The 25,383-nt window shown below is 41.4% G+C and overlaps 1 protein-coding gene across 2 annotated transcripts in view; it reads left to right on the forward strand.

Moving 5' to 3' along the window:
* The first annotated feature begins 2,798 nt into the window (after positions 1–2,798).
* Positions 2,799–25,383, forward strand: part of WDFY2 (WD repeat and FYVE domain containing 2) — a 55,209-nt gene continuing 32,624 nt past the window's right edge. For both annotated transcript variants that reach the window (XM_026668614.2, XM_087947486.1), the window contains exon 1: positions 2,799–2,991. In XM_026668614.2, coding sequence (XP_026524399.1) covers positions 2,852–2,991 — 140 coding nt within the window. In that variant the 5' untranslated portion in view covers positions 2,799–2,851. The remainder of the gene's footprint in view (positions 2,992–25,383) is intronic.

Here is a 25,383-nt window from a genome sequence, read left to right on the forward strand (position 1 = left end):
GAATAGCAGCTGAAAGAGATCTGTAGTATACCAGTGGTTTTAACCCCAGGGAAAACTAGTGATCCTATTCAGAGCTTCAGGAGTGCTGCTTACAATGTGTGCCTGAAAAAAATTGCATTTAACCCACGTGGGTCTATATGGAGAATGTGTTGATTTTAAATCTGATTCCTTTTAAATTGGATTCCTTTTAAATTGGATTCCTTTTTTAACAAAATCTTGTGTGAAAAGCATAAAGGCCTACTCCAGTTTATATGTAAGCTACGGTATGTGCACATACAACTCACCAGACCAGATTCATTTATAAATGCATCTCAGCTTTATTTAAATAGCACAATCTCTCTCTCTCTCTCTCTCTCTCTCTCTCTCTCTCTCTCTCTCTCTCTCTCTCTCTCTCCCTCTCCTCCCTCCCTCTCCTCTCCTCCCTCCCTCTCCCTCTGTAAAACTTCCGGGGTGAATAAATCCAGGACCTAATTTAAGAGAGATAAGGCTAATAGGTTCATGTATTCTTCACTTTTGTGCCATTGGAAAAGCCTGATTGCCAGCTATTGTTAAGTACTTTCTCTTAGGGGGAACAACATTAATGCCAGAAGACCTAACAAAGAAGCTATCTCAGGCATTTCAGGGTCAACCAAAAATACACTGCAATGAGTTCAATTTTTTTTTGAGAAAGGACGATGATGTTTACTGGAACAATCAGTTTCCTCCGCTTGCTGCCTCAACAGAGTGCTCTAGTAGTAAACCCTTTTTAATGTGATTTGTCAAGGAGTTAGAAAAAAAAGAGCTCTTTAAGGGTTAGAACAAAAACACCAAGGAAGGCAGTTAGCTGCCCAACAATCTCAGAAGGATTTCTATCCAAGCCTTAGAATTGGGCCTTATCTTCAGCGCACCCTTCCAAGCTTTGCAAGTCAATCGGACAGAGGAGAAAATTTCCCGGGCTTTTCAGAACCTTTACATCTAGCAGAATATCAATCTGGCTGTCTTTCCATTGGGGGAAATGGAAGATAGCTTTGAGTGGCATCTATTATCAAATCCGAAGCAAATTGGGAATGTGAGCATTATATGTCGCATGCACACGTACACCCCTTCCCCTCCCGACTTTTACACAAGGAATTAGAATGAGCTGGAAGGGGCCTTAGAGGTCTTCTAGTCCAGCCCCTTGCTGAAGCAGGAGAACCATCTTTGGATTCTTTTAACCCTCTCCTCATACAGAAGTCCTGGAAACCCGACCGTTTTGTTTATAAGAAGCTTCCGCTTGGCTTAATTATAAATGCCACCCTAGATGGTCTTTGGAGTTATGTTCGCTTTGGGGAAAAGGAGGAAGAGAGGGCATGATGTTTTTAGGCCACTGCCTAAAAAAAAAAAGAGAGAGAGAGAGGTTGTCATTCTTTAGTTTTCTAAACTTCACAAAACAGGTTAGCTATATAGATGTTGAGACTTTGGAAAAAGTTCAGAGAAGAGCAACTAAGATGATCAAAGGCCTGGAGACTAAAGCATATGAAGAACGGCTGCAGCATTTGGGTTTGGCTAGTCTAAAGAAAAGAAGAATTAGGGATGTCATGATAAGAATATTCTAGTACTTGAGGGGCTGCCACAAAGAAGAGGGGGTCAAATTATTCTCTAAAGCACCTGAGGGCAGGACAAGAAACAATGGATGGAAACTAATCAAGGGGAGAAGCAACCTGGAGTTGAGGAGACACTAGCTAACAGAAAGGACAATTAACCAGTGGAACAGCTTTGCCTTCAAAAGTTCTGGGTGCTTCATCATTGGAGGTTTTTAAGAAGAGACTGGACAGTCACTTGTCTGAAATGGTATAGGGTCTCTCTTGCTTGAACAGGGGCAGGGGTGGGATTCTACCAGTTAGTACCTATTTGCTAGAACCGGTTAACATGCTAAGCAGTTTGGAGAACCGGTTGTTAAAAGAAATTACTGGCCTAATCCTGTAAGGAAGGCAGGAAGGAAACATTCTGGTGTTGCTTACAGAAACTGCCTCTCCGTTAACCCTTATTACATTCTTGGCAGGACTAGACTTTTCCTGTCTCAGAAACTTCTCTGGAGGTTTTTTTCCTTCCTTTGCTGGTACTTTGTTTGTGTGGAGTGACCATTCAAAATTACAATGGCACTGAAAAAAGTGACTTATGACCCTTTTTCACACTTAAGAACTGTTGCAGCATCCCCACAGTCATGAGAGGCCAGGCGAGGGGATGCTAGTCTAGATGTGAGTGACATTGAGTTGGCCACTGCCCAGCCAGTCACATGACCACCAAGCCACGCCCACCACCTAAGCCACGCCCACAGAACAGGTTGTTCAAAAATTTGAATCCCACCCCTGAGCTTGTGGGGGGGGGGGCTGGACTAGAAGATCTCTAAGGTCCCTTCCAGCCCATGGGTCCTACTGTTGTCTATTCTGTATCATCTCGGTGAAACCTCTCTCTCTCATCCTTCTTCTTCTTCTTCTACCTGTCGCATTTCTGCCCGTCGAGAGCCGAACCTGCGAGGAGAAAATTCTTTGCCCTCGAGATGGAAGGAAGGGCGGCGGCGGCGGCGGCGATTCCTAATACCCGCCATGAAAGTCAGCTCGTAGCGAAGCCAAGCCGGGCTTTTTACCGTCGCCCGCTTATATCCCTTCTCCTCCGTGCCCCGCTTTCCGTTCGGCCGCACAAGACGAGGGCAAGGAGAGAGGCTCCCTTGGAGATCCGGAAGTCGCCTGGGAAAGCCGTTGCGACCGTAGCCTTTTGGGGCGGGGGCGGGGGGAGGGTTGCCACTCTGCTCCGAGTGCGCAAGCGCGGCCAGAAAGGGTAGGGCGGGCGGGCTGGCGGCCGGGCGCGCGGAGCTTGTGGTGCCGCGCTCCTCATGGCTGCTCAGCCTTCGCCGTCGGTGCCGCTCACTCGGCGGCCCCTCTTGCTCGGCCAAGCGGAGGGCTCGCAAGACGCGGTGACCATGGCGGCCATCGTGCCCAAGGAAGAGGGGCTCATCAGCGTCTCGGAGGACAGGTGAGGAGGAGGAAGGTCTCGGGGGGCGGACGAGGCGTCGGCGGCGCCTTGCATGGTCCCAGCAAGGGAAGGGAAGGCTCTGGCCGCGCCCTTGCCCCGGGACCGATCGGCTCGATCAGCTGCTGCCCGCAAGGTTGGCCTTTCGTCGGGAGAAAAGGGAGTCCGCCGCGGCTGCCTTGGAGCGCCGGCCTCGGGGCAGGGGACCCGAGCCACAACTCCGCATCCCGGCAGCGCGGGCGAGGGCTCCGGAGCTCTCATCGGAGGGGGGACCCAAGGCAGCCTGTGCCCGGGGCATCGCCGGGGCTCGCTGAGCAGGCGAAGCCGGGAAAGACTCCGCTCTGAAAGGAAGCTTGGGAAGGAGGGGTGGGTTGCCTTGGCGGCAGAGGGCGGTTGTCAAAGGGCTGGGGAGATTCCCAAAGGAGCGGATCCCTCCCTTCCCTTGATCTTCTGATCCCAAAGCAAAGCTTTCGGGGGCTGGAAGTACGAACTAGGCTGTCACTTGAAGCCAAGGGACTCGGTTGTCCTACCCTCGCGGCTATTTTGTTTTCTCAAGCATTCCTAGACCTGAAATCTACCTGCCTGCCAGCCACCTCCCGACGTTTTCTGTCTGTCTACCTGCCACTGATCTACCTTGACTGTCTGTCTGTCTGCCTGTCTACCTTATTTGCCTGCCTGCCACTGATCTACCTTGGCTGTCTGTCTGTCTGTCTGTCTATCTACCTGTACCTTATCTGCCTGCCTGCCACTGATCTACCTTGGCTGTCTGTCTGTCTGTCTGTCTACCTTATCTGCCTGCCTGCCACTGATCTACCTTGTCTGTCTGTCTGTCTGTCTGTCTGTCTGTCTACCTTATCTGCCTGCCTGCCACTGATCTACCTTGTCTGTCTGTCTGTCTGTCTGTCTGTCTGTCTACCTTATCTGCCTGCCTACCACTGATTTACCTTGGCTGTCTGGCTGTCTGTCTACCTAATCTGTGTGTCAGCCTGCCTGCCACCTACCTACATCTGTCGGTCTGTCTACAGAGCAGACCCTCTTACCTGTCTATCTACCTTATCTGTCTGTCTACCTTGTCTGTCTGTCTGTCTACCTAATCTGTGTGTCGGATTACTTGCCACCTACCTACATCTATCTGTCTGTTTACCAGTACCTATTTCCCTGTCTGTCTACCTTATCTGACTGCCACCTACCTAGTCTGTCTATCTACCTATCTATCTTTCTATCACATTTTTGAAGTATTCATCCCTCTAACAGAGTTGTTGGAGGCTAATGTTGCCTCCAGTTAGTATACTTTACAGCCAATGATTGCTCTGAGGCTTTCTTGGTTTCACCTGCATTGCCTCTTTAGGATTGCCAGCTAGCAATGCTGCAGTGCATAGTTGGCAGGATTCTCCTACAGTATGCGACTCTTTTAGAGAGCAGTGGAAGAAAACAGTAAGGAAAGCTTGGTGCTGCTACTGGAAAAAAGGAAAAAGCAGGGTTTTTTTTGGGGGGGGGGGGGAGGAGGGATTTAAGGGAGAGAACCAGCACAATTTGCTTGTCATTGTTTTACCCCACTTTTTTCCCCATGTTAGGTCAGAATGCATGTGGGCAAATTAAGGAGGGGTTTACAGATGCTGCTGAATTAAACTCTTGGCTGCTCTGGTCCATTTAGCCAAAGATGAGGGATCTTGGGGTTGTATTATGTCATAGCAGGAGGATCACAGGTTTCTCAGCCCCATCAGAGAAGGTAGAATGCCAGATTTGGAGGGGATCTACCATAAAGGGCCTGCTGACTGTTATCTCAACCTTCTGCATTTTTTTTCTAGGTATGCATGTATGTATGTATGTATGTATGTATGTATGTATGTATGTATGTATGATATTCAGCTTTGTTCGGGTATTTTCCCACATCATTGTAGTTGTTCTTTTAAAGTGGTAGCAACGTTTCAGCAGAATCTCATCTGCCATCATCAGGCTTCTGTATACAGAAGCCTGATGATGGCAGATGAGATTCTGCTGAAACACACACACAGAGATGAGATTCTGCTGAAACACACACACACATACATACATACATACATACATACATACATACTATATTATATATATGGATCTTTTGTTATTCGGGTTTTCTCCGCGTAAAATTGGAAGTATCTAGGAAATATATATATATATATATATATATATATATATATATATATATATATATATATATATATATATATATATATATATATATATATATATATATGTTCGGCTTGGTTCGGGTATTTTCCCACGTCATTGTAGTTGTTCTTTTAAAGTTGTAGCAACGTTTCAGCAGAATCTCATCTGCCATCATCAGGCTTCTGTATTGTGTCCGTCTGTGAGTCAGACTTTTACAGTAGTTTCAGATTTGAATTTGGGGCAGCCTATTGCTGTGCCAGAATGGTTTTTCTTCATCCTGATTGGTTGGGAGTCTTGGTCTGTGTTTATTGGTCTCGAGTTTGCTGTGTTCTGCTTGATTGGTGTCTCTAATATCTTCTGTCTGTTTTTGGCTCTTTTTGTATCTTGATTGGCTGGCAGCATTGTGTTGCTTTAATGGAGGCCTTTAGTGCAGCTTGGCTTCGGGTAAATGGACGGCTATCATTAGTTAGGAAGCTGGGTTTCATCTGGGTGCCTGGTTGGGGTGTGTTTGAGCTGGAGGTATCAGGGGGGATCTGTTTGTGCCCAGGTGTTTGCCTGGCTTGTGGTGTGGAGATTTTTTTGTTTGTGAGTGCAGGCTTCCAAATGATTGACAGCCTGGTGGAATCATCTCTTCTATTCATGCTTTCTGGTCTTTTTTCAATCTCTATGGCTTCTCTGATGATTCTGTGATTAGGGTTTTCTATAGTGGCCAGGGTTTTGGTGCCATTGAAGTTGATGCTATGACCTGTGGCTTCCATGTGTTGGACTAGTATCACTATTCACTCAAGTCCCGATAAAAGAGACCCTTGAAATCATCAAAAATAAATACCAACCAGCTAAACACCTCATGGAACTAACAGAACACTGCTTAACCAACACATATTTCATATACAAAGGACAAAGATACAAACAAATAGAAGGAGCTCCCATGGGATCACCACTGTCACCTGTCATTGCAAACCTGTTCATGGAAGAATTCGAATCCAGAGCCCTGGCCAATGCCATCCTCAAACCCAAACTATGGTTAAGATACATCGATGACACATTCGTGATTTGGCCCCATGGACAAGAAAACCTAAACAATTTCCTAACACACCTAAACAGCGCACACCCCAAAATCAAGTTCACCATGGAAACAGAAACAAACAAACAACTACCATTCCTAGATGTACTAATCTACAAAAAAACAGATGGCACACTAGGACACACCATATACCAGAAGAAAACCCACACCAACCGCTACCTCAACGCCCAATCCCACCACCACCCAGCACAGATAAACTCCGTGGCTAAAACACTAATTACCAGAACCAAACGCCTGGCAGACAAGACACACATTAAGACTGAACTATGCACCCTGACTAAAGTACTGACAGCCAACGGCTTCCACAAAAGCAAAATCACCAGCTTGATCCACAAAAACACACTGAAACATAATAGAGACCCAGAAGATGAACAGACCTATGGAACAGCTGTCCTGCCCTACATAAGAGGTACTACAGACAAAATTAGTAAGGTACTACACAGACATCACATCAGGACTGCCTTCAAAACAGACAGAAAAATAGCAGCCATCCTTAGCAACCCCAAAGATAAAATTGACCTGGAAAACCAAGGCATATACGAAGTCCCCTGTGCATCATGCCCGGCCACATACATTGGACAGACCAATAGAAGAATAAGCACCCGCCTGGATGAACACAAAAATGCAGTCAAAAAAGCTGGAACACACTTCCTCACTAGTCCAACACATGGAAGCCACAGGTCATAGCATCAACTTCAATGGCACCAAAACCCTGGCCACTATAGAAAACCCTAATCACAGAATCATCAGAGAAGCCATAGAGATTGAAAAAGACCAGAAAGCATGAATAGAAGAGATGATTCCACCAGGCTGTCAATCATTTGGAAGCCTGCACTCACAAACAAAAAAATCTCCACACCACAAGCCAGGCAAACACCTGGGCACAAACAGATCCCCTGATACCTCCAGCTCAAACACATCCCAACCAGGCACCCAGATGAAACCCAGCTTCCTAACTAATGATAGCCGTCCATTTACCCAAGCCAAGCTGCACTAAAGGCCTCCATTAAAGCAACACAATGCTGCCAGCCAATCAAGATACAAAAAGAGCCAAAAACAGACAGAAGATATTAGAGACACCAATCAAGCAGAACACAGCAAACTCCGAGACCAATAAACACAGACCAAGACTCCCAACCAATCAGGATGAAGAAAAACCATTCTGGCACAGCAATAGGCTGCCCCAAATTCAAATCTGAAACTACTGTAAAAGTCTGACTCACAGACGGACACAATACAGAAGCCTGATGATGGCAGATGAGATTCTGCTGAAACGTTGCTACAACTTTAAAAGAACAACTACAATGACGTGGGAAAATACCGAACCAAGCCGAACACCATACATGTAAGTACCCGAAAACTTAAGAAAACAAATATATATATATATATATATATATATATACACACACACACACACACACATACATATACATACATACATACATATATATATATATATAGTATTCAGCTTTGTTCGGGTATTTTCCCACGTCATTATAGTTCTGCTTTTAAAGTTGTAGCAACGTTTTGGCAGAATCTCATCTGCCATCATCAGGCTTCTGTATTGTGTTCGTCTGTGAGTCAGACTTTGTATAGTGAGTCAGACTGTACAGTGTTCGTCTGCAAAGCCTGATGATGGCAGATACAGATATACAGATATTATGAAACACCAAGGGTTACATTTATTGACCATTAGTCAATCAATTCTAGTTTGGTATTTATATATTTTTACTCTGCTGCCAAGATGGTGCCGATGATGGCTGCCTCAGTGAAATGCTCTCTAATGGTTTCTTTATTCCTTATTATTATCTGCAATTCACTATGGATTTCATATTCACGAGGTGACTGTATGACTGTAACTTTGTCGCTTGTATACTTACGATTTATATTGACTGTTTCCTTTTATCTTTTCTTTTATGTATACTGAAAGTATTTACACCAAGACAAATTCCTTGTGTGTCTAATCACACTTGGCCAATAAAGTATTCTATTTTTCTATTTTTTTAAAAAAATATACCTATAGGTAGTGCTTGACTTACTACCACAATTTAGCCCAAAATTTCTGTTGCTAAGAGAGACAGTTAAGTGAATCATTATAGTTAAGTTAGTAACATAGTTGTTTAAGTGAATCTGGCTTCCCTATTGAGTTTGCTTCTAAGAAGGTCTCAAATGAAAGTCACGTGACCTTGGGACACTGCAGTTGTCATAAATTTGAACCAGTTGCCAGGCATCCAGATTTTGATTATGTGACCATGGGGATGGTACAGTGGTCGTTAAGTGTGAAAATGGCCATCAGTCACTTTTCATTGTAACTTCATAAAGCATTGTAACTTGAAATAGTCACTAGATGAATGGTTGTAAATCGAGGACTAATCTATATTCTTTCCTGTTGTGCCTGTAGTCAATGCAGGCTTTGTAGTAGGTGAGTTGACTTGTTTATTTAAACAATTTTTATGGCCATCCTTCTTTCAGAGGTCTTGGTGAACAAGAATTAAAACCAAGGAAAAAAACAAAACAACTCAATTAAGTTAAAAAAAGCCAACAGCCACAATCAAGAATGTGACTTCCCTGATAACTTATATTATTCAGGGCTACACAATACTTGATCACTACTAGGGCCTGAAAGTATAGTTTTCGAATTCTGTTTGTGTAACCAGCTGTGGTCTCCTCCCCCCCCCCACCTTTTTTTTTCTGAAGCTCCATCTTCCTCATGTGTTCAACTGTTGCAATAGTTTCCAGGATTCATTTTAGAAGAGAAAATTTGTAGCTCAGGGTTGAACTGTGGAGTCCTTCGTGCTCCTGGAGCGTGGTTGTTTTATTTTATTTTTTTAGCAGATGTTTCATTACCAAACTAGGTAACATCATCAGTGCACTAATGAAAAGGCCTGCAGGAAAACAACCAAGCTCAGGACCCTACTGGCTTCATTTTCTAGCCAGAATTTTTATGGATGCAGGAAATCCCATCATGGAGAATATGCTGTCTCCTGTCTTTCTTTTGCTACAATGTTTGTTGAGTTAATCCAAAGCTTTGTTCTTGGTTAGCTAAGTAACAATGTGGTGCCAATTCCTGAGGTCTCCTCCTCCTACCCTCTGAAAATCAAGTCTGAGCTTGCCACCGGGTGTGTTTAATAACCAAAGGATTAAACATGAAGAGCCTTGGCCATGTAAGAGTCACATGATTTTGAAGCCTCTTTCTTGGAAAAATATTTCTTGCTCAGCTAATTGGAGCTTGAAAGTCAAACGTATGCAGGATGTAAACGAGAAGTTGCTTTAACCCCATTGCTTGTTCTTAGCTGAGGATTTTGTTTTCTTGTTTGACCTGATGTTCTGAACCATTAAGAAAATAATTATGGAGATCTAAAATGTATAAAAGGACTCATGAATTTATGCTGGAAATGTGAACAAAAAAGGACACTTTGTCATGTTTGGAGGATGCGTAACAAAGCCAGAAATTTTTGGATGCACATAAGTATACTATTCAGAATATTTTAAACACCAATGTACAATTGAAACTAAAATGTTTCCTTTTGTGATTAGTGGGTAGACAGTTGGAGAAAAGTCATGGGGTCTAGTTTTTTTTTTATACATGACAACTGCTGCAAGATTATTATAAGTTTAAAAGTGAAAGGGTTTGGCACTACCCACAATGGAAGAATGGTTGGTGAAGATGATGGAACTTGCAGAGATGGCTAAACTGACTTCTTTGATTAGAGCAGGGGTGTCAAACTCACAAACTCAAAAATGCTTTGATGTGGGTTTTTGATAATTAGAAAACATTAGATAATAAAGTGTTTTTTTTGTAACTATATATAATTTTTAAAATCATATTTGCATTTGCTGCAAAGGAAATCAGAAGCTATTTATATTTTTTGCATTTTTGTCTCTTTGTCTTCTTTTTTCCTTTCTTTTCTTTCTTTAGTCTGTATTAGTTTTAACTTCTTTTTAGAACTATTAATAAAATCAATAATATAGAAAGCTAATAATGTAGGATGAGCCCTGGTGTGAATCACTTGCATTTTCTTTCCTTGCAAAGAGGATCTCCTATCGTTTTGACTGAGAAATGTTACATAGATTTAAATTTTAAAAAATAAATAAATATTAGGTATAGTTTAGTCAAATGGACCCATGACTGGGTTGTTGGGCAAGTGTGTCCCAAATCAACCTGACAGAAAGAAAGCAGTCATTGCAGTGAAATGACGGTACTCATAATTTATTGAATCAAGGATCTCCCTATTCTGCTGCAAGCACCAGTCTGCTGGCTATCCTATTCTTCTCCAGAATGATCATCTTTCCTATGCCACATTTTGGATTTTACAGTCATTATGGAAGTAAACAAGCAAATTTATATATATATTCCTTCTTAGACTGAATTCTAATTTACATTTGCTGGGATCCCTCTTCCCTCCCCATTGCCAATTCTTTTATTTCATTGGTGTTGCCACTTGTAAACCAAGTTTGACAATAGAATATTCTGACTACCCTTACAGTTGTTAATTTTCTTCCCCTGTTTAGTCAAAACCTGCTTCTTAATGTTCCCTACTACTTCCTGGAACAATAGAGATCGGACCTATTCTTAAAAGCTGCTTGTTCCATTCTGAAAATATTTTGAGCAGAGAGTGCATGTGTTGACAATATTGCTATTATGAGTCAAAACAAATGCATAAAATATTTGGTATTTTCAAAAACAGAGTTGATTGTTCTCACGTTTTCTCCAACGTTACGTATTATACAATGCTTGGTGTTTTTGTGCTTAGTGGACATCTAAAGGTCAATTTTGAGTCTAAAATAGAATTTTAAAAAGTACAGGCAATGCAGGAAGAGTTTTGGGTCTTTAGGAGAGAAAACTACAACATCAGGAGGGTATTGAGTATGAGCAGGCTTTGGTGACTGAGAGCAGAGTGCAATTAATATTTAGTTATGTATTTAATTCCATTTACAGCACTTCCCAAGTAATTACCTTGAACTATAATACAAATAATGTTTATTGCTTATTGAACCAGGTGTCATCCATGCTTATAGTTGCTGAATACCTTCATTTCTTTCAATAATGAAAAAAGGCAGTTAAATTCTCCCTTGAGCTTAATCTCCAGATATAACATCTTATGTTAAGATTTTTTTCTTGCCCTCTGGATTCAGAGTACAGATGGATGAGATGGCATGCCTTTTCTTTGCTGCATTGTGGCTCTCATTTATTGTGTCTTTCATGTGACAAATGAATAGGTATAGGCATGAATCTGAGCTGGAATTTAAAAAGAATGCTCAGTTGCCTGGAGTTTGATGCTGCAGTGAATGTGCGTGAGTGCATTTCTATGAATGAGCTACTGCAAATGACAGTTTTTCTCCCAGACAACTATTCTCCCTTGGACAAGTCTTGGGTCATTCAGAATAGCTATGTTGAAAAAAAAGGGACTTCTACCCCGAGTAATCAAGTAATCAAGCCTTCTAGATATATATATATTGGATTATGGTTATCTCATCCCCAGACTGCAAGTAGTCCTTGACCGATGACCATTCATTGAGGAAACATTTGAAGTTATGAATGAGGCTGCTGAACAAATAGTGTTTACAACTGTCCTCAGAGTTCCAACCATTTTAGGATTCCTTTAGCCACATGATCATGATCTGGGTATGCGGTAACCGATTTGCATTTAGGACTAATTACCAAGCACTCGAATAAGATCACATGGTCACCATTTGCAACCTTCTCTGCAGCTTCATTAGAAAGTCAATGGGGAAGCAGGTAGGGAAGGTTGCAAGTCGTTGTGGTTAGTCTCGCCTACCAGTGCATTCTTGCCCAGCTCCTCTATGCTCTCACTAGCCACTCGCACACCCCTTGGTACCCTTCTTAGCCCACTCAGTATTGTATTTTTATTTATTTATTTATTTATATTTTATTTGGTTTGTCAATTGCTTACAAGATAAGAGGCATAAGTAAAAACATAGTTATGAATACATGGATACATATAAGAAGAATAAAAAGAAACAACAGGACAGGGACGGTAGGCACATTGGTGCGCTTATGCACGCTCCCTACAGACCTCTTAGGAAAGGGGTGAGGTCAATAGTAGACAGTCTAAGGTTAAAGTTTTTGGGGTTTGGGGGAAGAAACCACAGAGTCGGGTAGAGTATTCCAGACATTGACCACTCTGTTACTGAAGTCGTATTTCCTGCAATCAAGTTTGGTGTGATTAACCTTGAGTTTGTATCTATTGTTTTTTTTATTTGTATCTATTGTATCTGTCACACAACCCATTGTACTCTTACACACCTTCCCTGACCTTCACCATTCCTCCTGTGCACTCCCACCTTCTCCCCAAACCGCCCTCATGCACCTTCCCCAGCCTCTGTGGCACCTTTTGTGCAACTCTTTGCACAGCCCTTTGTGCACCTCTCCAACCTCCATAGCCCTTCTTGGTCCATCCCTTCCATCCTCCCCAATCCTACCTCACGCCTTCACTCACCCTCTTTTGCTCCTCCCTTCTCCCACTCACCTGCCTGCTTGGCATGGGACTTACCACTTTCTGACTTTGGTCGTCGGAAGTCGGCAACAAGTTGTCTCACCTAACCACTGTGGGATTCAGTTAACAATAGCAACCAAGACTTCACAGATTGCCATCACTGAACATTGCAGTTGTGCTTTGTGATTGCATCACTTAGTAATAAAAATTCCAGCCGCAATTGCTTGTTGTAAGGTGAGCACTACCTGTATAGATTAGGGAAGGAACCATTATTTTGAAAAACACCGCAGAACTAAAAATAACTGATGTAAAAAAACATTCCTTCAGTTGCTAAAACTCTCTTTATTGGACTAAGTGCGCAGAAAACTAAAAAACATCTTCTTTGAGAAGGTTAAAATAAAATCAGTTTAATTGAGCTAGACTTTTTCCTTCCTGCTCCGAATTCTTTCCTTCTTTGCAGCTCTGGGATGCTTTTTTTTTTTTTTTTGGTTAATCTTGTCCCTGGACAAGATTAGGCTCCACCGCTCTCCTCAGTGCTCTGGTGCGCTTCCTGAATTTAGGCGCCATTTTTTAAAAAATTGTTTCAGGTTACACAGGATTTTCTGGAGTGACCAGGACCATTGCTGCTTGTTTTTCTAAATGGTTATCTTTGCTTGGAACAGTGCTTGAATTCTATTCTGAACCATTGTTTAGGAGCCACATAGAATCACAATGTGTGTGTATATTTGTAGGGAAATTAATCTTAGAACTGTACATGAAGTTTTTCTTTTGTCCCTTTTGACCTGGTCATGTTTAAAGTTAGTGAAACCTGTTCCCACTTTGCGTCATGCAAAGTGACTAAATTAATCTGTGTCAAACTTTCTTTTCCTGCTCATGTCACTCTTGATAGTTATCCTGATCTACTGATAGGCTGGTGATAATTTTATTTGACTGGTCTCACATAATAATAATATATCAGGTAAATAACTGCTGGCAAGGTAACACTCTCAAACTATTCAGCCATCAAATGAGTTATCTCAAAATGCCAAAATAGGTTGCGTAAATGTAAATGTAAAGGTTCCCCTTGCACATACGTGCTTAGTCCTTTCTGGCTCTAGGGTGCTCATCTCTGTTACAAAGCCGAAGAGCCAGTGCTGTCTTGAAGACGTCTCTGTGGTCATGTGGCTTGCATGACTAAACACCGAAGGCTCACGTAACGCTGTTACCTTCCCACCAAAGTGGTCCCTATTTTTCTACTTGCACTTTTACCTGCTTTCGAACAGCTAGGTTGGCAGAAGCTGAGACAAGTAATGGGAGCTCACTCTGTCACATGGCGCTAGGGGTTCGAACCACTGACCTGCTGACCTTTCTGATCGACAAGCTCAGCGTCTTAGCCACGGAGCCACCATGTCCCTAGATTACATACCGTACCTCAGTTTGTCCAAATGTATCTGTTACATAAGTGTTCAAGTTAGCATTCTCCTTCTGCTTTCTCAAGGCTAACGTAAGTGCTACGTTTTGCTTGTGTTACTTGAACCATTTCTTGGGAGGGAGGGCTGCGTGTTGAATATTTGATGCACTGCAGAGGCTTGTGGGAAGGGTCCTAGGGTAACATTGTTTGCACAGAAGAAAGCTGAGCACCGCAGCAATTCTCACGCTTCTTTAACACCAAGCAGAAAGTGCCACTATAGGTAGTCCACACTTTTGACCATCATTCAGTGCCGTTCAAAGTTATGATGGTGCTGAATAATGAGATTTATGAGTGGTCCTCAAAGTTGTGCCCATTCCAGCATCCCCACAGTCCTGCGCTCGCAATTCAGACACTTGGCCACGGATCTGCACCTACAATGGTTACAACTTTCTATGGTCACATGATCACCTTTGATGAGCAATGTCAGTGCGGAAACTGACAGGAAGTCACAAATCCCATGATCTGGCACTTAATGATCCATGGTGATTCACTTAATGACTGCAGAAAGAACTCATGAATTAGTGGCTGTAAATCGGATGCGGTAAGGTGGCTTTTCATTTTACGACTATGCTGCTTAGTGATGGAGTTGCCAGTTCCAATTGTGATTGGCAGATGAAGAAGACTGTACCTGCAGAAAACCAAATTGCAATTTTATAAGAAAAAAGGGGGGCAACCTTATCCATTCTGTTTTCTTGTTTGAGAAACAATTGTATTACATTAAATCTGGGAAATAATTAAATTAATTTATATCTAATTCTTGAAATAGCTCTCACATTTTTATCTTATTTTGAAATCAAGAGCCTGGCATTCTCACAAGAGTTAAGTGTGATGCTTGATTTAAAAACTGGGGCATATTATTGATGGAAAAAGCTATTTTTGCCCTCAAAATCTTTTACGAAATTCTACTCAGTCCCTGTTTTTTTCATATTCAATCATTTGGAAACCGTTGGTTGATTTAACCTTCTCTTGGTTTATGTTGCTTGGATTTCAGAGAGAAGTTTAATGTTGAAGTATAAAGCATGCTTGAGTTGTAATTTGGATTGTTTGATACTTGGCATTTTGTTCTAATGCAGAAAAAAAAATTGTTGACTACTCACACTTTATTTTTGCACCTTCTATGGAAAGGTCTATAAATAAGGTGCCTTTGCTAATTCTTTGATTACTAGGAAAATTCTGCATTCTAAGATGAGATAAAGGCACTGAACTCCAGGAGTTTTATGTATGTCCAGTTGTTCCTGATCAAAGATCTGTTTGCTCACTTCTGATCTGTCAATATAGCATTCCTCTTCATTAGAAAACTGCAGTGAAACCATAATTTGCTTCCTTTTGAATTTTTGCAGCTGAGCCACATGGAAGATTGCCACATTATGTCATTTGTTTCCTGAATGCTTAGGATTGCAAAGAATAATAAATGTTGTATGAGAAGATTAATGGCACCAGCAAAGTTTGAAGGGTTTGTTGGTCCATCTGATCAAGTAAATTAGTTGCAAAAAATGATGTCCGCAGAAATCTATAATATAAAAAAGAAAGAAGTTAGCATAATGAGATACATTGTAAATCATATTGGAGGCCTATGGTTGTTTATGTTCATATGCAGAGAGAACTTCAAGATACTTCTTGAATAACAATTAACTAATATTTGCGGAAAATGGCCAAAGGTGGTATTCAGCAGGTTCTGACCAGTTCTGGAGAACAGGTAGTGGAAATTTTGAGTAGTTTGGAGAAGCGGCAAATCCCACCTCTGACTGGAGATTTTACAGTATCCTTCCCCTGCCACGCCCACCAAGCCATGCCCACAGAACCGGTAGTCAAAAAAAATTGAATCCCACCACTGGAAATAGTGGTGCTGCTGTTTTTTTTACGTAGTTTTTAAAATAGTTCTAACATCTGTCTAGTTACGTAGTTTATTAGTTGTGGTACAACTGTGAATCCACTGACCTTAGCAACATAAATGAAAAGAAGAAAACATTAGCATGTGTAAAAGACAATGAGAAAACAATATATGACTGGCAGATTCTGTTCCTTCATCTATACTCTGATTTTTGACTCTAAATCAGGAATGGTGAACCCTTTGGGCTCAGCATGTCAAATATTCAGAAAATGCCTAATTTTGGGTCTGCTTCTTTGTCTCTCTCTGTGTGTGTATCTCTGTTTCTGTCTCTCTATCTCACACACATACACATACACACACACACACACACAAAAGAGAAAGAATTTCTTCTCTCCCCCCACATCTAGGCCATCCTGAACTGAGGCTGGGCCTGAAATGAAGCCCTAGGCCTTGCACTACTGCTGCCCCTCAAAAAGACTGCCTCTCGCCGTTCCACAAATTGTGTTGAGAACAGGTCATGCTTTCGAGAATAGTTGGCGTTGGATGTTGGCGAGTGCAAGTGTGTCCCCTAAATCATTGTGGTGTGTCACCTTTGATACTTTATGTCAGAGATTTGCCGTCCCTGCTCTAAATCATGCATAATGCCTGTAGCCGTTAGAGGCATGAAGTTGCTGTAACCATTTTCTCCTCCTTAGAATGAGGGCATTGTGACCGTATGAAGCATTGTTTTCCCGGTGCAGCATACAAAGGCTCATGACTGACCTTGGCCTTTGGGAAGGTTTGGTCTCTTTGCCAAGTTTGGAAATAGCATATTGTACAAATTATTTTTTTTACTTCCAACTGTCTACATGAAGTGAAGCTGATTTTTCTCACTCAATGTAAGAGGGAGATCTCCCTCATTAGTGGCCAGGGGTTAGGGGAAAAGGTTTTTATTATATCCTGGGCAGCAAGAAAGAAATGACAGTTACAGGATTTAATGTTGCTTCTTTGACCTTACAAATTCCATTCTGAAGATTGAAACCTGGCTATATTGGATAGCGATGTATAAAGCGTAAAGCTGCAGAATCTGCTGATAATGTAAAAAAAAAAGACAAAGGTTGTTATCTAGCAGGGTCAAATTGGTCAAATTTGATATCTCCGTTTGTTGTTTCTCCTAACTGACTTCTTCCTTCCTCTTCCTGAAATGTTGCGCCTGTTGGTGCCTACGTTTGGTGTTTGTGTTTCTTCTGACATTTGCATTTTCTGCCAACTTTCCTTTTTCCTAATAGAAGGGCTTTATTTTTGTTCAGTTTTCGTTATTTACAAAACTGCATTGTAAAATTAGAAAAGTACAAATGTTCACTGCATTAGTTTGAGAAATGCTTCTGTCATGGATGGCCACATTTCCTTTGTTTGCTGAATGTCAGTTATTTTCCTTAAGTATTCAGAGGTGGTGTAAAGCATTTTCTCCCCTCGGTGTGGATTATCAGCAAACAGAAATATGAAATATGTTTCTTTTTATATCAAGAAGGTTCATTTTCACAGACCGGCCCAGTTTAATGCTAAGGTAACTTGGTTTGTGTTGAATTCTGGATATGGACAAAAGGTTCAGCACTCTGTTGGAAGGTGGCATTGAGCAGCCGTGAAAATCGATTAAGCACCTTACATTTCTTTTTTGTAATCAGTCTGTCTAACCAGGTTGTCTATTATTCCCCAGGAAAGAATTGTGTTCATGAGACTTATTTCTGCTTTTACAGCCTCTTTATTGATCTGATTGAGAGAAGAAGGCCATAAATAAGAGAAAATCCATACCTGCATTCTCTGTCGTGTGAATTTTCAAAATATTGTTGTGGAATCCACAATTTAAGGAATGTAATTCCTAAAGCTAATTAGCTGAAGCTTAAATCAAAAGCTGATACTTTGCTGATGCAAAATATTATCAAGAAAATTAGTTGGCATGGATTAGCTCTAACCACTACAGGATTACTTTCTTCATTGAAGGTAGCAATACGTTTTGCCTCAAAACAAAGATCCAATAATATTTGTAGGTAGTCCTTACCTGTACCTTGCGGATCATTTGTGCAATGCTTCTCTGAAGGTATGACAGACAAATGGACAAATGGTAGTTATGCTGGGTCCTCAAAGTTATAACTACTGCAGTGTCCCCACAGGCACATGATCAAAATTTCGGTGCTTCGCAAGCTGCCCATATTTACAGTCACAGTATGAGCTTCAATTCCTGCCACCTATCTGTCTCTCTCTCTCCCCTCCCACTGCTATCTCTGCTTTTTTGGCTGCCTCGCACTCTGCCACTGCTTCCTTCAGCCCCCCCGCCATCCCTATCTGGCCTTCACCCTGATGCTGGCCCAGGATCAGATGAGGGCAGAGCCCACATAGCAGAGCAGTGTAGCCTTGTCTGCCGAATGGAGTTTGCTTAGCCCAACCAGGGAGGAGGCAGTGGGATGGAGTCCATGTTGGAGGCAGGGTAGTGGGGCAGGTGGCATCTCCCTTGGATGAAAGTGGTGGCCAGCAGTGCTTAATTATGCTAATTGGGATGAATTTCCATCCCTGAACAAAGTGGTCATTAGGCAAGGAGCACATGGTTCCTTTACGCTATATGATGCTCGCTCCATCCTGCTGTCTTCTCCTCAGCTGGGCCCAACAACCTCCTTGCCATGCTCACCTCGCATATCCCAGGGCTGCCCCCTTGCCCATGCCTGGATTCCTGACCAGCAGCGGTTGAAGAGAATGGCAAAGGTCAATTGAGGGCAGCAAGGGCTAGATGTTGGAGGCGAAGGGCAGGATGGCCAAGAGGACAGAGATGGTGGGGAAATGGGTGGGTTGAAGTGAAGGCAAGTCGGCAGGGCAGCCTGGACTGCGGAAGGAAACTTGCTGGGCCCAGCCAAGGTAGAGGAACAGAGCAGGAGAAACACGAGGACCCAGTCACAGTCTTCAACTTACAATCGCAACCAGGTATCCCAAAACTCTGCTGCTAAGCTTGATGCTTTTCCAAACAGCTGCTTCGCTTAGCGACAGAAATTGTGGTCCTAGCTGGGGTCATTGAGTGAGGACTGCCTATACAGGCTTTGTAGCTTTCAGCCATAAAAAGAGCCACCTCCTTTTCTTGGGGGCTGTATTTCTTCAGGCATAATCTATAGGAGACATATTGATGGGTAAAAATGAAGTAAGCAGGATAGATTTTTAGGGCCACAGGGTGATGGAATGGCCTCCATCTCTCTTCTGCACAGCTTCCCACTCAGACTGCCAACTAGCAGGGAAGGGCCAGATAGCTTTTGTGGTAAAAGAAAATGTATTTTTGTAGGGAACTTTGGAAATAAACCCACAGTCTGCATGCTTATTGGCACCTCTTCTTGTTTTTAGCTTGCTAAATTTGAATGCTACGTTTCTATGCTATCACCTGTCCCTTGTTTATATCTCTCATTGTTCATTCTTTCCTTGTCTGGAATTATGCAAGTTTGGGCTTGCTAAGTCTCACTGCTGCTTGGATACTCGTTATAAAATAGTCAATGATGGGAGGTTCTAAATGGCATGGTTGAAATGCTGCCGATTGTAAATAAAGTTAAAATAAGCCACTTGATTTGTGTTTCTCAGGGATTCATTAGGAGTGATCTTACAGAAGATAATTTGCTTCTGCAGCTATTCTAGATTGGGCTGCAGTAAAGTATAATATACTGTATTGATCTCTTTGATTTCTTCTGTTGCTAAGTTATATGAAGTAGTTTTAATTGAGGAGTTTGTGGGTTGTGGTAGAGGGGAGGTTAAGTGGTTCATGATTCTATGAAAGGTCTACTTAAAAAGTTTTTTTTAAAAAGAAGGGAAGTAGATTATAGTCCATCTTCATGGAAACTTACTGGATCAACCACTTTCTCAGTCCAACCTATTTCACAGTGTTGCTGGGTGATGAAAAAAGGAGGAAGTACTATGCAATTTACCTTGAACTCCTGACAGACCCATGGGATATAAATCTAAGAAAACAATCAATGTATAAGTTCTGGATTAAAAAGAAAAAAAAAATTTGCTGTTCCTTAAGATCTCCCCTTCTTTTCTTGGGATTTACTAATGATTTCATCTTATGAAATCTAAGGCCAGGAAATTCCTCTCAGATTCTCTAATCTCCAGATTTGCTAGACTTTTGAAGTGTTTATAGTCCCCTCTTGATTTTGGGCAGTGTCAATACGTCAGAATTTTTTCATCTATAAATTCATCTTTCAGACTCCCTAGAAATCGCCAATCATATAGTTGTTGGAGAAATATGTAAAGTGCAATATTCCAAAGACCTACCTCTATGGAACATTACTACCATCTACTTTCAATCTTCACATCCTTTTCAGTCTACTAGTTCTGGGAATCAGGCCACGGGAGTGTCAGAGAAAGAACGTTGTATTGTGCCCTGTGTGAGCTTCATTGTGGCTGCTTCATTAAGGAATTGGTGTTCTGTCTTTCTTAGCTTCTCTGAATAGTTATTATATAGATCTGGAAACATTCGGGAAATGAGTGTGAAGTGTGTTAGTGCCTACCAACTTAGACTTTAAAACGTTGTACTGCTTCGTCTTTATCACTTGAGGTGCTTTTAGTTGAAGCAAATGTACAAAAGAAAAGCCATTGTGTCTTTTCAAAGCATAAAAGAATAATAACCAAAGCCTTTTCTGACAGTGACAATATCTTTCCATTGAAAAAAGGGGCATCTGTCAGGCAATAGTTCCTGTTTCTTCCAGCTTGTCAGAATCCATGTACTCTTTCCATCCTACACATGAGCAAATATGTGAAAAGGGAAGGGGCCCACCCACAATTGCAGTGAGATGCAGATTGTTTACTTGTAGAAGAGGGCATGTGCCTACCTACATAGCCCTTGGCAAATAAATAACTAAGTATTCAGAGCAATAAAATATCAAACATTTAAGAAATAATTTTGTAGACCAGTAATTGTTGCTAGAAAAAAATGCCACATTAGCTTGTTGGTTAGTTCATCTATTAACAATCTTTTGGCCATTCTTTTTGGGTGAAAAACCCCAGAAAGTTGTTTCACTACCCTTCTTTACTTAGATTGTTGCTTGAAAGAGTTGATATAGTTTCGCAATGACCAGTTTTCCAATTTTTTGGTATTTGCACTATGTCTTATATTGTGAACTACAAACTTAACAAAATTGAATTGTTAATCTGTTAATTAAATTTAAATTAAGTACTAATTACAGATTTTAAATTTTGTATTTTATTACAGTGCTTTCAACATAGTTTTTGAAAGAATGCAAACATCATGGGGTTAAAAAGACATACCAGACAAGTTGATTAACTAAGCAACAACAGGATATTTTCAAGAGGAAACGCAAACATGAGACCAAAAGATCAGACAGAAGACAAATTTACTGTTTTCCTGAAGTGAAGGCTTAATCTTATAGTGAAAAGTTGTAGCATGTACTGAAATAGGAAAACTGGGCCATGAGAGTGGAAAGGAAAAGATGTGCCAACTTGAAAAGGAGAGAACTAATATCAAATTTCCTATATGTATTGTACTCAGTTACATTTAATTAACTCACATCTGAGGGATGGTGCTACAAAGGTTTGTAAATTTATTAAATTTAAATTATTAAATTTCTGGTTTATAATTTCATCTGGAGTGTTATCGTGTAATCCATAAGTAATTGACTCTTTCCTTAATATGAATTATAAGGCCTTCTCCAAACAGACTTCTCTGTTATGTTTTGTTCCTAGAATTCGTAGTGAAGTTGGCTAAGAATTTTGGGTTTTGTGGTCCACATATACAATATCTGAAGGGTATATAAGGCTAACATAATCTACAGTCTTAGAGCATCGTTTGTTCCTTATGGCTACTGGTTTTCCTGGCTGAAGGATTCTATAAGTTGTTTTGTTTTTTAAAATACTATTTATTGAAATATTATTGATGATATTGCTTAAAAGATATGTAATCCTGAAAGTAATATATAAATAACTGTAATAAGTACATAAGTAAAATTAACAGACTCTGGCATATCGTGATAATGCAAAAGACAACCTGTTGCAGGGTTCCCCAACCCCTGGGCTATGGCCCAGTGCCGGGCTATGGCCTATTTAGAATAGGGCTATGCACACAACTCATGCACTAGCCTGCCACTCATGCGGCCTGGTTCCCCCGCCGGCCCGCCAAGCCGCAAAGGTTGGGGGCTGCTGACCCTATTGCTTTCAGCAGGCTGGAAACCTGAGAGTTACTTTCCCACACATCTAGGGGCATCAATTTGGAGAAAACTGCAATAAACCTAAATGTCAACTTTCCAGTTAGCAAATCCAGAAAAAAAAAAGAAACTCCTGGTGCATTATTTTCCAAGAGTATAAAAACTTTACTGAATAAACCACACTGGCACAGAAGAAGCGAAAGCAGCTCTGGGCTTCCCATGCAAAAGCACACATAATTCATTCCCCTTTACCCCATGGGCCACCCACAGTCCATTACATCCACCAATCTGTTCTGTTCATTTTGTTATGGGAACCAGCTGACCACGCTATGACATCTGCTCAGGGTGTCCTTGAGGGGGGAGCAATGTCTCACGGGAACCAAGGATGCTTGGATGCCATTCCACCCCCCCTTTCATTCCATTCCATCCCCCTCCCTTTTCTTTGTCAAGCTGGGAGCTAAGTGGAATATGAGTGAAAGTACGAGTCAATCCTGACTTCAACAAATTAAAGATGGCAATTATTGCAAAATTTGCTGATTAACATTCAAAAGTCAGTCTGTAGATAAGAAATATGCACAGGCTGTTGTCTTTCTACATCGTCTTTTTGGCTCTTGCTTGTTTCTTCAGAACAATTGTACAGGGATGTATTTTTGGAGATGTGTGTACTCAAGCATTAAGTAACGTTTCTCCCTGAGCATAATATGCGTTTTTCCCCAAACTGGTTTTTCTGGTTTGTAGTCCCCTGATTTGTTTTTCTCCCCCTGAAGCCAGTCACTGCTTGTTTTATTCAACCGTAGGCAAAGAAACTAATACTGAACACTAAATATAATTCTTAGGATATATCTTTCCCCAATGGCTTGCAGTTGGTAGATAAATGCAAAAGACAAAAAGGTAAAGGAGCAGGAAAACAAAGGAAGATAAGAATAGAAGGCCTGCAAAGAAAGATCTTGGAAAGTGGTAGATAAACAATAGTTTATCATCATTCATTCTTTCTTCTTTTTATGTTGCATCTCTTCCCCCCCATCTATCAAATTTATATGGTGGCCCGTGTCACTGGAAGCGACTCTCTGGCTACTAATGCTGACTATTCTAGAGATGACCTGATATTTGTAGCCCAGCGTCCTTCAAATGGCTTTGGAATAATTTTATTACACAGTATTGTTTTTTATTATTAGCGTTTGCTAAATTTTAGTGAAATATTAGATCTGTCCTCTGTCCTTTTGTCAAGAAAGTTGATTTAATAATTATGCCTATTGTGAATATTCACATACTAGCCCGTGGGTTGCTAGGACCCCAATTTAATAACACTTCTTCCTGTAATGGTTTGTTTAGGCCATTTCACTAGTAGTGGATTATTGTGCCTTCATTGCACCAGGGGTGGGATTCTACCAGTTCGCACCTATTTGCTAGAACCGGTTGTTCGGAGAACCGGTTGTTAGAAGAAATTACTGGCCTAATCCTGTAAGGAAGGTAGGAAGGACACATTCTGGTGTTGCTTACAGAAACTGCCTCTCCATTAACCCTTATTACATTCTTGGCAGGACTGGACTTCCTGTCTCTGGAGGTTTTTTCCCTCCTTTGCTGGTACTTTGCTTGTGTGGAGTGACCATTCAAAGTTACAATGGCACTGAAAAAAGTGACTTATGATCATTTTTCATACTTAAGACTGTTGCAGCATCCCCACAGTCATGAGAGGCCAGGTGAGGAGATGCGTGCCTCGATGTGAGTGATATTGAGTTGGCCACATCCAGCCAATAACATGACCACCAAGCCATGTCCACCAACTAAGCCACACCCACAGAACCGATTGTTAAGAAATTTGAATCCCACCCATGCATTGCACCATACAACCATCTCTGAAAAGCCTCTCCTCATAATTACTTTTGCGCAGCCCTAAAAGATGCTGCAATCGTTAGTGGGAAAATATAATCATAAATGCTGCAGGGATGAACATTACAATTACATTACAATCATAATACAATTAGGTATACCAACTCAAAGCCAAGTCTGCTTTTTAAAATCTAGTCATTTGGATCTGCAAAACATTGTTTATGAGTTTTTGTCATGCAAGAGTCAGGTCTGTATATATATATATGTGGGGTGGTGGGCAAATGAAACTTTTGTAAAATAGGTTATATCACATCATTTTGAACAGGCATAATATTGACACAAACAGCCTATCAGTAGTATTAAGGGCAGAAGTATTCCCTGTGTTTGCCAAGTGATTTTTTTAAATGCTTCCTCTGTTCTTTGTATTCTAATAAAATATTTTCTTTCCACTCTTATCGTTCATAGGGATAAAGGCCTTCCATATTTATGCAACATTAAAATTAGGGTGTGCTTGTTTTTATTGGCTGACTAAAAATAACAATGTATGATAACAAGAATATTCTGGAAAAATGTCATTCGTTCAAAAAATAAAATGAGGGGAAAAAAACACAGGATCGCTATGATGCTCTATTTCAACTGAGTGCTAGGTCTAAGTCGTGGCTGCAGTTTCTGCTTTAGCACAGGTAGTCCTTGACTTACAACAGTTAGCTTAGTGTCTGTTCGAAATTACAACCCCGTCGAAAAAAGTTGACTTATTGTTTTTCACACTTATGATCGTAGCAGCATCCCCATGGTCGTGTGATTTATATTTGAATCCTTGACAACTGATTCACATTTATGATGGTTGCAGTGCCCTGGGGTCACGTGATCCCCTTTTACAACCTTCTGACAAGCCAAGTCAATGGGGAAACCAGATTCACTTAACATCCATGTTATTAATTTAACAACTGCAGGGATTCACTTAACAAATGCGGCAAGAAAAGTCGTAAAATGGGGCAAAACTCAATAAATGTTTCACTTAGCAACGGAAATTTTAGACTCCGTTGTCATAAGTCGAGGACTACTGTAGAAGGTACGAGGGGACCAATTCTCATTGCATTCCTTCAGAAGCTTTGATAATTAACTTCTGATAGTTACAACTTTTCCATTTTCTTTCTGAGATGCTTTCCATTATAGAGAAATATCCAGTGGTGGGATTCAAAATTTTTTATTACTGGTTCTGTGGGCGTGGCTTGGTGGGTGTGGCTTGGTCCCCACTCCTGGGGGAAGGTTACTGCAAAATCCCATTCCCTCCCCCACCCCACTAACCTGCTTTCCGGCTCCATTCTCCTGTGCAGGGCAACAAAAGAAGACCCAGCCAATCAGCTGGGACTCGGGAGGCGGAGAATAGATGGGGGCAGGGCCAGTCAGAGGTGGTGTTTGCCGGT

The sequence above is a fragment of the Notechis scutatus genome, chromosome 1 (genome assembly GCF_049901735.1).
Source record: "Notechis scutatus isolate UNSWTSFEM ecotype Mainland chromosome 1, rNotScu1.2, whole genome shotgun sequence".
Classification (NCBI taxonomy): Eukaryota; Metazoa; Chordata; class Lepidosauria; order Squamata; family Elapidae; genus Notechis; species Notechis scutatus.